Genomic DNA, 15,808 nt, shown 5'->3' on the forward strand with positions numbered 1-15,808 from the left:
CAGTGTAGCCTGCCTTCTTCAAGGCCGATTCTATAGACTGAGCGACCATAGAAGCATCATAACAATCGGGAACCGGACAGCTGTTGATGTCCCACCACACCATCGTTTTTGGCTCCTGCTTCGCCTTGTCTAGCATCATCTTGTTTGTATTGGTTGAATACATGGTGGCTACATAAAAAAAATCAATCATACCCAAAATTAGAATTACAAAATCGCATCTTTACTTTTATAAACAGAATCTTGCTCAGATGAAATCACTGACCTCGTTTACGATCGAATCTGGAACGCCAGAGAGAACAATTTTGATTCTATTAGATGCAAGATTAAAATGAGATCATATTTTAATAGTAAAAGAATAATTTATAAAATTTTATGAAAGCAAAACCGCTCCTACTAAAAATCTTCCAAGATTTTTAAAAATACTCCTTTGTCACTTTTCAAAAATGCTTTTTTAGGTGTGTATTTTCAAAAATACTTCTTTTTAATATATAAAATGATTAAATTTTAAATCCTAAATCCTAAATACTAAACCCTACTTCTTAAAAACTATACTCTAAACATAAAATTAATAACGCAAACCTAAACAGAAAATTCTAAGAATTAATGTAACACATTATAATTATGTAAAAGACAGTAAAAATAAAAATATTCAAAAAGAAAATATTTTTGAATAAAGGTATTTAAAAAAAGAGTATTTATAACAAATTCTCACAAATCTTTCGTTTTTCATTTGGTAAAAATTAATAAAAGCAAAACCACACTACTATGACATTAAGAACATCTCCGTTTGTGCATTTATATCGGCTAGCGAAGGCCAATAAATTCATTTGGTCAGGTACCTTTGTTCATTTTCTTCTTGCTTGCAAACCAGCTTGTGAGAAACATAAAATATGAGTTGTGGTCTCTTTTTGGTGGGTAACCAATACGCTATTTTGCTTTAGGAGTTTTGATTTATAACTGGGCTTTCATGTGAGCAATATCCCACAGATGATGTTGAAGATAATGAAGATGTTACTAGCAGGTGGACTAAGATGTTACTAGCAACGCCGTCTCAGATGCTTTTTTATTATGTCCAGAAAGCTTGCATCGCGAACACTTATGCTCTTTCCTCGGTCGTTTGTTCTCCATTGCAATCTCTAATGAAGATTGAATTCTTTTATTTTTGGGACCACCTTGAGGAGATACACATTTAATTTATCTACTTCAGGCGGTATTTGAATATTATTGAGAATATCCTGAACAGCAGGATATATGGACTCAGAATATGTAGAAAATAGATAACTTCTTGTGTAGCAAGGATCTGAGAGTGTGTGCTCAGGAATCATCTTCTTCGTAGCAACTGCAATGGCATGCATGCATGGAATTTTCATTATATCAAACTTACGACATGAACTACTCAATTTTTGTATGTCAACTACAAAATCTTCTGAGCCACCGGTCACATGGAACTGGTTTTGAATTATGGCTTGCACCCCAAGTGTGTTTACCTCTTCATGTATTTTCCCAGTATCACCATCAGCATATGGTCCAAGTTCCGTGAAAAGTTTTGCAGCTTTTTGTTGACGCTCATAAAACCAATGCGTTAGAGTAGCCCGTACAATGGGGTATTTATTTGCTTCTTTTAAAAGCACATTAATTGATTCAGCAATGTTGCATATGGTGATGTTATACTTGTTTCCTTGGAAATGAGCGGTAGACCATAAACATATATCTGCATCTTCCATGTATTTGCTCAGCTTTGGATTAAAATGACGTATCTCATTCATTTCATTTGTAAAAACATCACGTCTATATGTATTTCTCTTTCTTAACCAAGTGTAACAATTGATTTGCTTGGAAATTGGTTTTGATGTTTTTCTTAAGGTGGAAGAAACATATCCCACGATATGCAGACGAAAACAGCTTTTCAATAACTTTTTCAATAGATTCATGTATGTCAGAGATCAACACCAAGTTAGGATTTTCAGGATAAATGATTTCAAACGAGAAAAAAACCAGTCCCAAGATGCATTATTCTCATAATCAACAATTTCAAATGCAAGAGGATATATATGATTATCTCCATCTTGAGCAGTTGCCACTATGAGAGTATCCGTGAACTTTCCTTTCAAAAAGTCACATCCACTACTATTACCTAGCTCATCAATTCAAATCCTCTTAAACTTTGACCTAAGGCAAAAAATAGATACTTAAATCTTTGGTTACCTACAAGCACTAGGTCAGCAATTGTACCAGGATTTGCTTACTTTATCTTGTACAACTACTTGGGGAGTTCCTCATAACCACTTTCATGAGAACCTTTTAATAATTCACGAGCTTCCTCTAAAGCATCTGAAACATGTCTTTTACTATGGTTCTTATGCAATGAATGTATTATAACATGCAAACAGAGAAATAAGTAATGATGTTCAGGTGTAATGCAAAAGGTTTCAATTCTCTTATGATGTTGCAATATAAGAGATGTCAATCCATAAAGGGTGACTATGCAAGCACTTAAGATGTGGACAATGATTCAAGTTAAACCAGATATGATAATGGTTTGATTACTAACAACCTAATGAGAATAGTGAAATGCAGAATGTAAATTACTTGGAACAGAGACTAAATGCAAGATAAACAAGGATAAACTAAGCAGAGACTAAACTAAACAGTAGCAAGAACTAGATAAGTGCAATGAAACAAAACTACACAACAAATCAGAAATGAATGCAATGAAACAGGAATGAAACTAAATGTAAAACAAGCAACCCAAATGGTGCTCGATTAAGCACTCGATCGTATGTGTGGTCGAGTGGTTTGGTACGAAGAACAAAAGAAATTTTAACAACTTAAACAGATTAAAAAGCAATGAAATAGGACAGTATGCAATAATAGACAATCAATAAACAAAGTAGGCTCCTAGAGATGGATTCATGGGCTGGTCTCAAGCTATGACTACCTAAACAGATCAACAAACCTCAATCAACTTGAGTTATCTTTAGAAAATGATCTCATAGACTTACTAATCCACTCTCATGACAATAGTAATCAGGTTTATATACTCTTAGACGTAGTCCTCAATAGCTAAGACATAGATAAACAGGCATTAAAGATCCAAATCATTATTTGTTAAAAACCACCCTAGACAACTAATCTCTCAGGCTAGGCACAATAATCTTCAGTATTAGTATTATCTAACAACCTAGACATTGGTATGATGATAGGAAGCTTAAGATCTGTTCTTAACTTCTCAGAACAAGAACAACTTAGAGGACACCTAATCTAGAAGAGAACTATAAACAAACAAGCTTGATCAGTCTAAATAACCATAACTCTAAACCAACCTAAACCATCTCTAGAACCCTAGTTCACTACTCAGATGAATAGATCATGATGATGAAAAAATCAAACCCAGGAAATGATGAAATCAACTTGACTAGAAAGATAAGAGAGAGATCTACAACTTAATACCAAGAAGCAAAATCAGATTCTCAAAACATGAAAAGTTATAGAGTTTACAAACTGAGAAAATCTAGAAAAAACAAGAACAAAAGTGGATAATGATACAGAAAAATATTAAAAATCCAAAAGGGGTAAAAACTAGGTTTGCGGTGGCTCTAGATATTATTTCTAACTAAGTCTGACTTGTGGACGGTCATAGTGTACAAGAGATATTTATAGGAAGGGAAGGAAGCCCTAAATTAGCTAAGAGACAAAACACTAAGGCGGCTCGAAGTACTCGACCATGTGCATAAAGGGGATGTTATTCAAGTGGTTACCTTCTATATATTAAAATGCATAAAGTATACAATAAAATTTGAGCAAAATCAGAGTACTAAATTGCAATTTTTACAAGACTTCTAATACTCAATCTTATTTATCTTAAACTACAATTAATTATTAAAAATAATCCTCAAACCAACAAGTTCCAAACAAAATTAAGAAAAACTGAGAAACAACATAAAAAAAAAACACAACAAAATAGTAATAAAAAAGCAAAAAAATCAACTACCCTAGTATTTTTAATTCTTAAAATTTTCAATGTTATATCCAAATTTTGTCGATTTATTGTGCAATACGTGTTTTCAAAACTTCTAATTCAAAAATTCAATTGTCCCTTTTTCAGGTGTGACTAGTTAGTTTAACAACCGCAGCGGTTGAGGATGTAGCATCATCAAACAGCAAAAAGTGGCGAGACTTCGTTGCTTCTATGATTGCTCAAGTGTTAGCATGCATGCTCCGCTGCTCCTTCACCGCAACTTTGGTGTAGATGAAGAGAGCCCTCCCCTTGTCTCAAAGATTCCGGTTAAAACAATGGAGGGTGTACTAGAGTATGCAAATAAATAATCATCATTTTCCGTTTTTGGTACAATGGCAGTTAAAAAAAAATGAAGGAAGGGAACATGTTCCTGTGACATGCATCTCCCTTAAACCATGGAGATTTTTCTAGTAAACATCATCAAGAGTGTGATAATATTAAAATCCAGTATTCTAGGGAAGACAAGAATTCTGAAAACAGAATATGATATAATGTTGCAGGTTTCCACAAAAATCATCTAAGAGAATGGACAGATGGAGGTACGAAAGATCAATGCTATGTCGTCTTCATCTTCCTCGCCTAGTTCAGGTCCTCCCTCTAGAGGCTCATTCGGTCTTCTTCAATCCACCCATTCAAATCCTTCAATGTTTTAGGATCAGCAAAAGTCAATAAATCAAAATGGTGCTTACTATTGAGCATTTTAGAGTCTAGTTGAGTGATTAAAACTTGCCTTTGTTTGCTTGTTAATGTATTTAGAAACAGTAAAGATCCGCTTCACCAGCTTCCTCTTGGGTAGAGGCCGTGACACCAGGTCCAGCTCCTGCTTGAATAAACAAAGATAACATGTGAGCACAAGTGTAAGTGATGAAAAATGACAAATGTAACTAAAACAATATTTAGAGGAGGAAAGGATAAAGCCTTACACGCACTATATGATCTTTACCCTTGAGATGCGTAGTGAAATCTTCAAACCTTTGGCCGTAGAAATTGCATAGTGTGCAAAAAAACCTGCACGGAGATTCACCCGTTTCAAAGAACTTCTTCTCAAACTCCTGTCTTCTTGTCACCCCTGAATCTATTGCGTCTGGTGGAAAGAAAAGAAAAAAGAAAAAAAAACTAGTTTAGAAACAACAGCTTTGCAGGTTATATGATAACACTGTGAGAGAGAGAGGACACACACCTTTCAGTAACTTCTCCCAAATACACTTTTTAGATAAGAGCAGGGGCGTGGTTGTAGACTCTTCAGAGTTGTTTATGAGGTCGGAAGCTGATTGATGAAATGCCTGAAGAAGGGTGTACCCATGCCTTTCTACATTGGAAAGAGCATAAGATAAGCGTTTCACTTCCTTAACATCTCCGGTTATGAACATTATGGTAGCCGGAGGTGGATTTTCCCTCTTCCACACAATAACTTCCTCAAAAATGTCTCTGAAACCTGTTTCACTATAGGAAAGCAACTCAAATAGCAAAAAGACAAGAAAAAAAAAATCAAATACAGCACATTAACCGTACTGAATCTAAGCCCTAAATACAGTAACAAAGAGAAGAATATTAACCGTCGGGAACGTGTTTAAGAAGGATTCCAGAGGAAGAGATCGCCGGAAGAACACCAGGGGTTCGTTTTAAGGTGTGTTTTAGGTTGCCAATAGCAGTGATGGTGAGAGGACCAGTGTAGCCTGCCTTCTTCAAGGCCGATTCTATAGACTGAGCGACCATAGAAGCATCATAACCATCGGGAACCGGACAGCTGTTGATGTCCCACCACACCATCGTTTTTGGCTCCTGCTTCGCCTTGTCGAGCATCATCTTGTTTGTATTGGTTGAATACATGGTGGCTACATAAAAAAAATCAATCATACCCAAAATTAGAATTACAAAATCGCATCTTTACTTTTATAACCAGAATCTTGCTCAGATGAAATCACTGACCTCGTTTACGATCGAATCTGGAACGCCAGAGAGAACAAAGGGGAGATGATGGGTGGAGCGACGGAAAAAGGCAACTGGATACTATTATGTGGTCATAGGTTTGCGATAGTAGATGGATTAAGTGTTTTGATTTGTTGTAAATAACAAAGATTCTCTTTTTAGCATTGCTGGATGATGCACTTTCAAACGTTGATTCTGTGAAGGAAACATTTCATGATGAACCTACAAAATATGACGAATTTAAAATTCTCAAGAATGATTTTCCGGCGCTTTTAAATTTTGGTCTGGTCATAATATCAGTTGTGTAGATTGTGAATCTACACAACAAACACAAGCCTTTCGTTAACTTTTTTATGATGTTTATGATTATCTTTCATAGAGTTGATAATGCTAGTGTCATTACAAGAATGACTGAAATCTTTAAAAGACACCCGAAGCTGCTTTTCGGTTCAAGAGTTTTCTTGCCCAAGGCTGAGACAAACATCCCTCCCAAGGCTGAGTAATGCACCAAGTCTAGAGATGTAGTGATTCAGATGAACAAGCTTAAGGTAACATAATAACTAATATGATGAATACTCTACTATGGAAGTGTCATTTTGACATTTCCTCTTTTGCCAGCTTGTGATTGATATTTAACAAATTTATCGATTAATATACAAGGTTACAGTGCCTTGATAGTCTTGTATTTCCTACGATGAGGAAAACATTTATGAGGGAAAGAAGTCAATAAAGGAAGGGCAAGAGGGGTTAGTCTTCTTATCTAAGGATAATATAACCATCCCACCCAAACCTGATACAACCATCCCCTTCGACGCTAACAAACCATCCCTCCTGAGGAGAACATAGGGTTAAGCTTTGACACACCGATTTGCAGAGAGGTTTTAAAAAATTGATTTAGTCGTTTATCTCACTAAACTGCATTTATCTTTGCGATTAAGGTTCCTGAGAGAACTCTAAAGTTAATCATGCTTATGCTGGAGTCGTTTTAGAATGGGTGACCTTTCAGAAAATGATTGTCGGAACTGTGTGATTGAGGACAAAACATAGGGAAAGATCATGTGGTAATTTGTAGAGATGGTAAGCAAGTCTTTAAAGTCTCCCGGACGTAGCAAGCTGACCGTCGAATATGGATGGGCCTACAGGAGTAGTAAGAGGACATGGAGACAACTAAGCAAGATGGGCTCATGGGCAATGAGTGGAAATAGGGCCCATTAAGAGATGGTGGTTGTAATGACCTGTATCACGAAGTACGTACCAGACACGAAAAACGTGTGCAAATGACGTGAACTGGTTGTACATCCGGTTCATTGGACGACGCATGATAAAGGGCGATGGTGAAAGGACCAAAGGAAGGGAAAAGAAAGTAATGGTTGTGGCAAAATGGTACTAAGGACGTAAAACAGACCATGGGAACAGAATGGCCACGTACCAACCGAATGGTCCATGTACCGCGGGACGATGGACGGATCGAACGCATGGTACGAGAGGTCTAAAAATGGACGAGATAATCGAGAGTCACGGACGAGATAATCAAGAGTCACGGACGAGAGGTCCGGTGATAGACGAGGAAGTCCAATGTCACGGTCGGGAGGACCGGGAACTGTCGAGGAAAACAGACTCGGGGACGAATGGGTTGTTCTGCGGAAAAGCACAGGAACTTGGGACGCAAGAGAGACGCGGAATGATGCGGGAAGCGGAAGAGTCTATGCATGGGAGTGAGACGCCACATGTCATGCGATTAAGCCACTTCCGCCATTGTTTGAGATGCACGGTCCTGGGGAGAGTACATGCAAAGTAGTTGACAATTGTCAAACGAAAAATGCCACTTGCCAAGCCAAAGAAGTCGAGTGAAGGGCTTATAAATAGCACCTCTATGACTTCATTTTCGACAACACCTCTCTAAACAACTAAACTCTGCCCAAATTTTGCTTTGACTTCCCCTACCTCGCGCGCCAAATTGTTGATATCAAGATCATCAATTAACAATTAGAGATTTGTTTGCTGGAAAATATATCAAAATTCTCTTTATAAATTTAAGCCTAGGCTCGTGAAAGTTGAAGTACAAGGCTCAACTCGACGAGCTAAATACGATGAGAATTACATGTTATAAAAAAATAGACGACCCAAGTGGTTCGTCCAGTATTTATCTATTCGACGAGTCAGCCGTCAACTTCAAGTCGCTTTCTATGAATGATTCTTTTCTTTTTTTCTGATTTCTTTTTGGTGGTGTCGTATGTGCTGGTCTACTCAAATGACCAAAATATCCCTCCACACTCGAAGATGCTCCTTTTTTCCTTGGGCTTTTATTGATCTCATGGACCGGGTCTTGTGATGGGGTGAGAACCAACCCCAACATGCGAGATATTTAATTTAGTAGTCAAACTAATAACCATATTTCGTGGTGAGTGTAATGTTGTAGCAAAATTAGTCTTTTCTCAGCTAGACATCAATAACACACATTCTTACACGATGGCCTCCATAATGTTGTATATATGCATTAACCTCTAGTATTCAGTGACTAGACCAAACCAAATAACAATTGTTATTTCGATCAATCTACAAATCTAATCAAGCATCTCGGACATCGTACACAAGGTTTACAGTTCACGCACAATACATTTGGGTACACCCAAAGTGGATATATGTGATCCCTACTTTATTAAGTCCTAGGGAAAAATATTTTTTATATCTTCTACTCTACATAGATGATATAGTACTATCACAATCTCGATCCAAATATTAACTAACGAATATCATCTCCAGCATTAGATCTAAGTTAACATGTGCTCCAGCATTAGATCTAAGTGAACATGATATAGACCTCGAAAAAATACACTCTTCATTGGCATGTGTAGTTCTTTTTCAGTAGTGTATAACTATGTTGCAAACATTTTGCATCATGCAACCCCTTCTCTCATGCTAGTTAAATCAAAGACAAAGTTTCTTACTGACCTTTCGACAACCGTCTTATCTATAACACATTTCTAATAGAAGGTATGTTAAGAGCACTCTAGTAATTCACTTTTGCATGTCCATACATTTTGTTTTCCTTATATAGTTAAACTGGTCCTTCCTTGCCACCGAGATTGTGATGTACTTGGATGCATATATTTAATAAGGTGCATTGAAACGGTGTTCAAATTTTGGAAACTTTTTTAACTATAGCGACAAAGTTGTTATCATGGGACTTCCAAGCAACGTTACACATAAGTGGACCGATCGAGTTCTTTACCAGTACTGGATGTTAATATATTGGATCCATCGTGCTAATTTTTTTAAAAAATAGATCCTCATATTATTTTTTTATGATTGTGCAACTGGAAACAAAAAAAAAAAGTAATTATCGAAAAAAACTACATTTTCATTCATTAATTGATAATTAAGTCTTGAATCTTTCTTCAAAACATTCTAAGAGTTACACGGTATTATTTTTTTTTTTTCACTTTCTCTATAGTCAATTGTCAATACACAATATACATAAATTGCTTTAATTTTCTCAACAAAATTACCTCGTTTTATATTACATCGAACAATATTAACAATGTAGCAAAACTCTCACGTATAAATATTTTTTGGAGCAACCAATACGACAATACAAGTAAACAGTCAACTTTATCAGTCAACTTTTGCCCAATCATATTAGTCAAGGTTTTAAAATTCTCATATTTAATCAATATATGTGTACCGTTTGACTACTAGTATCACTTGTCGGTATAGTTTTATAAGTATTTCACAAAACAAGTAAAGTATATTTTTTTCTTCCTATTAACTGTGACATTATATTTCTGAATTACAACCAGTATATACTGTTACATCAACCTCTAAATTATTTATTCTCATAAACGAATGGAAACACAAATTAATAACATTAAAAAAACAAAAAAAGTAACTCGAATTAGATTCTTAGTTATATAATATGAGTATGACGATCCCCATTGAGATTCTTATTTTGTCTTGCTCCAAAATCATAAGCTTAAAAACCAATCATATACCTAACTCTTCACATGTTCCACAAATTCGTTTATATAGGATCGTGTTTAAAAGATAAGAGAACGCTTTACTTTCTCCGATCACGGCTACCGGAAAAAACAGGGCCTAAGCAAAATATATCAGCCAATGGGACATTCAACGCCGGACTATTCATGGATCTTGGAGCTCTAAACTCTGTAGAATTCATCTTCTGCAAACTCTTCATCTTCTTCTTCTTTTACGGATCACTATTGCTCCGTTGATACTCCGAAGAAGAATTAGTTTTCTTGTTTCTCATTGAGTACCCAACAGATTTGCTTCGGACAAGCCAAAACCCACACCCAAAACTTGGATCATCACCTTCTGAGTCAGAACCTCTTGTGTCTGATTTCACGGCTAGGGTTGGGAGATTGCTTCTCTGAGAAGTAACATCGGTCTTCTTAGAAATCGTGTCGGTGGCCGAGTGAGAGAAGCTTTTCCAGTCTGAGAAGAGCTCGTCTGCGTGAGAAAACTGTTGTTTTGAATTCTGCCGTAGACAAAAATCGAACTCGGGGCTTGAATTGAGACATGTCTGGTCTGAATCTGATCGGAGAGGGACTCTCTCTTCGGAATGGTGAAGATTGTGAGATGATATTGAGGTTACTCTGCTTTTAAGACTCATCGTGAAGATTATTATAAGAAAAGAGAAAATAAATGTTTTTGAGGAATGGTTGATAGATATATATACGACTACATGAAGAATGTTTACACAACAATTCACCTACCATTATTGACTATATGCAAAAAGTAATTTTTTGTTTTTCTTACCTTTTTTTTTACATCCTTTTGGAACTTTTTTTCTTAGTTTATTTTGTCGCAAATTTTCTTCCTGTTAGATAAAACGAACACAAATTATCTCTTAGTTATACGTATAATATATCTCATTTACAATTTTGCTATTACATGAGTTCACATAATAATACATGAGACACTAAAAGCTTTGCAAGCCTATACGGCTATACGTAGATGGATTTGGGTAAGAACATACACTTACTGACTTACATACAATGATTGATGTTATTGTCATCAATGACACAACACTCAAGTTTCGTGTTAAAAACGAAACAATGCGGCGTAGGGTTTTGAATCGGGGTATGTGGAATATCATGGGAATTCTGATGATTGTTAGTAAATGGTCTCCGTTTGCAGAGGAAGTGCAGCCGGCTATGACGTCTGTTCAGCTATGGGTCACGTTAAAGGATGTTCTCCCATCAATGTTCACAAAAAAGGGACTGGAGTTCTTAGCAAGTGGAGTGGGGAAGCCAGTTCGTCTCCATCCAAAAACAGAAGCCTGTGAACGTTTTGACGAAGCTCAAATTCTAGTTGAAGCTGATCTCACTAAGGTTTTACCACGAGAGTTCGTAATTAGAGGTGAAGAGGAAGGAGATTTGGATGCGGTTATTCACTATTTTTACCCTTGGCTTCCACCAAGGTGCACTAGTTGTAATAAGTGGGGCCAATTAAGAGACTCATGTCTGATGGAGAGTACCTCAAAGGATTCGGCTCCTGAGGAGCAAGACTTACCGATCACTCTGGTGATTGATCGGAAGGCTTTAGAGGGAGCACAGACTGCAGAAACAGAGGAAGGTTCACCTACGGTGGCTACTGTCTCTGCTGACGCGGGTTTGGCAGCGATTTCACCGGGGGATGCAGATGGTTGGAGCACCCCTCAGAAGAAGAGCCGCAGCCCCAGTAAGGGAACTAACTCTACACTGGCTGAAGGTTCTACACTATCGAATTCTTACTATGTTCTGAGTGAAAATGAGGATATGGGGGAGGGAGATGTGGAGGTAACGGATGTGACAGAGACACATCCTGTAGAAAATACGAAGGTGGGGTCTTCTCGAGAAAGTTTACTGGTTAAGCACTCAATTTCACTGGCTGACAAACCGATGACAGATCCACCGATGCGCCCATATCTTCCCCGAGATTCTAAAACAGCTCACAAAACGGTCACTATTTCTTCTACTCGTGGAGCGGGTATGAAGAACTCCAAACGTCGTTAATCATGTCAGGTTTCTTTTGGAATGTCCGCGGCTTAAACAGATAAAAAAAACATTCCGTTATAAAGAAATGGGTGGAAGAGAATAAGACGAAGTTTGGGTGCTTGATAGAAACTCGAGTACGAGAGAGGAAAGTTCCATTGGTGGTATCTAAAGTTTTTAATGATTGGTCGGTTATTACAAATTATGAGTATAATCGCCGGGGTCGAATTTGGCTAGNGTTGGAGTAGGGGGGTATGGTTCACCCATGCCACTCCAAAATTTTCTTTATGTGTTTGGCTAGCCNTAATGATTGGTCGGTTATTACAAATTATGAGTATAATCGCCGGGGTCGAATTTGGCTAGTATGGGGACCTGATGTCCTTCTCACTCTTTTTTACAAGAGTGCACAGATGATAACTTGTTCAATCCAGCTGCCTGATCAGGGAGAGGATTTCTTTTGTTCTTTTATTTATGGTTATAACACGACAACAGAGAGAAGGGAGTTGTGGTCAGAGCTTCGTTATCATGCAGATAGCCCGATAATTAATGGTAAGCCGTGGATGATAATGGGGGATTTTAATGAAACTTTGGACTTGTCGGAGCATTCACACCTGGACGGTCAGCCTGTGGCCACGACAGGTATGAGGAATTTTCAAAGTATCGTGAACTATTGTTCGCTCTCCGATTTAGCAGCTCATGTCCCATTGTTTACTTGGAGTAATAAAAGGGTGAATGATCTTATCTCTAAGAAACTGGATCGCGTTATGGTGAATGCTCGTTGGTTGCATTCTTTTCCGACATCATACAGTGTTTTTGAGGCAGGTAGTTGCTCAGATCATCTGCGGTGTCGGATAGATCTCACGGCAGGTGGGGGTAATCCATGTTCTCGTCGAAAGCCTTTTAAGTTTGTTAATGCTATTACGAGTTTACCAGATTTTAAACCATTTGTCAGTAACGCTTGGCAAACAACTGAGCCCCTGCATATGTCCACGTCTACGCTATATCAGTTCACTAAGAAGTTGAAAGCTTTGAAGGCGGGATTGCGGCAGTTGGCTAAGAACAGATTGGGTGACTTGGTCAGGAAAGCAAAGGAGGCTTATGAGGATTTATGTCAGAAACAGGAGAAGACACTATTGTTCCCGACGTCGCATGCGATGGATGCAGAAAATATGGCTTATGAACGGTGGGAGCTTGTGGCTAATTTGGAGGAGAAATACCTTAAGCAGAGATCAAAGCTGCACTGGTTGCAGATTGGGGATAAAAACAACAAAACTTTCCATAGGGTTGTGCTTCAACGTGCGGCAAAAAATTCTATTAGGGAGATCCAGAGACCAGATGGCTCTGTCAGTAAGGATCCGGATGAGATAAAACTTGAAGCAGAGAGATTTTTTAGAGAGTTCCTGCAGTTGGTTCCTGGTGACTATGAGGAGGTTTCAGTTGATGTCTTGCACGGTTTGATGTTGTATCGCTGCTCCGAACGCGACAAAACTCTTTTGACTCGACCTGTTTTTGCAGAAGAGATTCAGAAGGTTTTGTTTGCAATGCCAAATGATAAAGCGCCTGGTCCAGATGGGTATACGTCAGAGTTTTATAAAGCAGCTTGGAACTCTATGGGTCAAGAGTTTGTTTTGGCGGTTCAGTCGTTCTTTGTCAAAGGCTTTCTACCCAAGGGAGTCGATTCAACAATATTAGCATTGATTCCAAAAAAGTCAGAGGAAAGAGAGATGAAGGATTATAGGCCCATATCTTGCTGCAACGTTTTGTACAAGGTCATTTCAAAAATAATAGCAAATCAGTTGAAACTAGTGTTGCCAAAGTTCATAGCTGGGAATCATTCCGCTTTTGTCAAAAATATACTACTCATTGAGAATGTCTTACATGCCACAAAATTGGTCAAGAATTATCACAAGGATTCAATATCAAACCGTTGTGCTATTAAGATATATATCTCAAAAGCTTTTGACTCTGTTCAATGGGGTTTTTTGCACAACACACTGCTGGCGATGGATTTTCCTCCTGAATTTGTCAAATGGATCATGCTCTGTATAACAACTCCTTCCTTCTCTGTCCAAGTTAACGGCAAACTCGCAGGATTTTTCAACAGTAAACGTGGGCTAAGACAGGGATGCTCTCTTTGTCCCTATCTTTTTGTTGTTGCTATGGATGTGATTTCAAAAATGTTGGATAAAGTGGCGATATCACAACAGTTTGGCTATCACCCGCGATGCAAGATCATTGGCTTAACTCATCTCAGCTTTGCTGATGATCTGCTTGTATTTTCGGATGGTAGTATTCGTTCCATAGAGGGGATAGTCCAGGTATTTTTGAATTTTGCATGGCGCTCTGGTCTGTGTATCAGTATGGAAAAAACAACTGTTTACCTTGCGGGGGTCTCTCCCGAAGTTCACCAAGAAATTACAGATCGATTCTCCTTTGTCGTGGGTACTATGCCGGTTCGATACTTAGGACTTCCTCTAGTCACTAAGCGTCTCTCTACAACTGATTACCTTCCTCTCATTGAGCAAGTCAAACGACGGATTGGATCTTGGTCCGCAGGTTTCCTCTCGTATGCTGGTCGCCTTAATTTAATTAGTTCTGTTCTTTGGAGCATTTGTAATTTCTGGTTAGCTGCATACCGCCTTCCCCGGGAATGTATTCGAACTGTGGAGAAGATTTTTTCAGCGTATCTTTGGTCTGGAGCAGAGCTTAACATAAATAAAGCCAAGGTTGCTTGGGTGGACGTCTGTAAGCCAAAAACTGAAGGGGGTTTAGGTCTACGATCTCTGCAAGAAGCCAATGATGTGAGTTGTTTGAAGCTAATTTGGCGTATCATCTCTTGCGAGGATTCGCTGTGGGTTATATGGGTACAACAAACTCTTCTCAAGCATTCCTCTCTCTGGTCAGTTGAGGCAACACATCTAGGCTCCTGGATGTGGAAAAAGATATTGAAGTTTCGGGATGTTGCAAAACCTTTTACTAAGACTACCGTCAATGATGGCCAGAGGACTTCTTTATGGTTCGATAACTGGTCTCATTTGGGTCGTCTTATGCCTCTAGTTGGACCACGGGGAATCATTGATATGGGTATCGGTCAACACGCTACAGTTGCTGAGGCTTGGACCCGTCGTCGGAGACGCCGTCGAACAACCCAACTCACTGCAGTAGAGGACGTGTTGCATACGCACTGGCTTAACCGCAATACAGAGGTAGATAAAGTTCTATGGAAAGGGAAGAATGATGAGTACAAAGCTGTTTTTTTCTACTAGGGATACCTGGAATAATCTCCGTCAAGCCTCAAGTGTGGTCGGTTGGAGTAGGGGGGTATGGTTCACCCATGCCACTCCAAAATTTTCTTTATGTGTTTGGCTAGCCGTGCAAAATAGGCTGTCCACAGGGGACCGGATGATGCTCTGGAACAACGGAGCGGATGCCACCTGTGTTTTCTGTCACAATGCTCTCGAAACGAGAGACCATCTCTTTTTCTGCTGTGAGATTACAGCTGGGCTTTGGAACAACCTTGCATCTCGCATTTACACCACTAGACACTCCACTGATTGACAAATGGTCGTCAATACGGCTTCTTCTTCTTGGCCTCATCGGACAATTGGGTTTCTTGCGCGTTACGTTTTGCAGATTTCTGTATATTCGCTTTGGCGGGAACGGAATGACCGTCGACATGAAGCTCCCCCCATCGCACAAGCTCAGCTCATTCAACGGATTGATCAACAAATTCGAAACCAACTGCTTGCAATTCAGCTTGGAGGTGATGAATGGTTTCAGGATGGATTGGGCATTTGTCTAGCATCGCGTTTTTGATTCCTCTGTTTTAATACTTAATCAGCTTTCCCTGTGGAAAACAAAAAAAAAA

General features: G+C 38.5%; 1 protein-coding gene and 1 pseudogene across 1 annotated transcript; both read right to left on the reverse strand.

The window, feature by feature from the left end:
* LOC104720565 lies at positions 4,616-6,026 on the reverse strand. The gene is made up of 6 exons (XM_010438454.2): positions 5,948-6,026; positions 5,575-5,853; positions 5,199-5,453; positions 4,942-5,102; positions 4,749-4,838; positions 4,616-4,657 (listed from the first exon to the last, which is right to left on the reverse strand). The coding sequence occupies exons 2-6, from the start codon at positions 5,846-5,848 to the stop codon at positions 4,616-4,618; spliced, it is 822 nt and encodes a 273-aa protein (XP_010436756.1). The 5' UTR covers positions 5,849-5,853; positions 5,948-6,026.
* Positions 9,690-10,585, reverse strand: LOC104719498 (annotated as a pseudogene).

Source organism: Camelina sativa, chromosome 10 (assembly GCF_000633955.1).
Source record: "Camelina sativa cultivar DH55 chromosome 10, Cs, whole genome shotgun sequence".
Classification (NCBI taxonomy): domain Eukaryota; kingdom Viridiplantae; phylum Streptophyta; class Magnoliopsida; order Brassicales; family Brassicaceae; genus Camelina; species Camelina sativa.

Bases quoted from the DNA above. Each gene is read 5' to 3' on its own strand.
- LOC104720565 (XM_010438454.2), bottom strand. From the start codon at position 5,848: ATGTATTCAACCAATACAAACAAGATGATGCTCGACAAGGCGAAGCAG. The intron at 5,454-5,574 runs GTTAATATTCTT...ATAGTGAAACAG, and splicing joins TCTTAAACACGTTCCCGACG to GTTTCAGAGACATTTTTGAG. The intron at 4,839-4,941 runs GTAAGGCTTTAT...TTATTCAAGCAG, and splicing joins GTAAAGATCATATAGTGCGT to GAGCTGGACCTGGTGTCACG.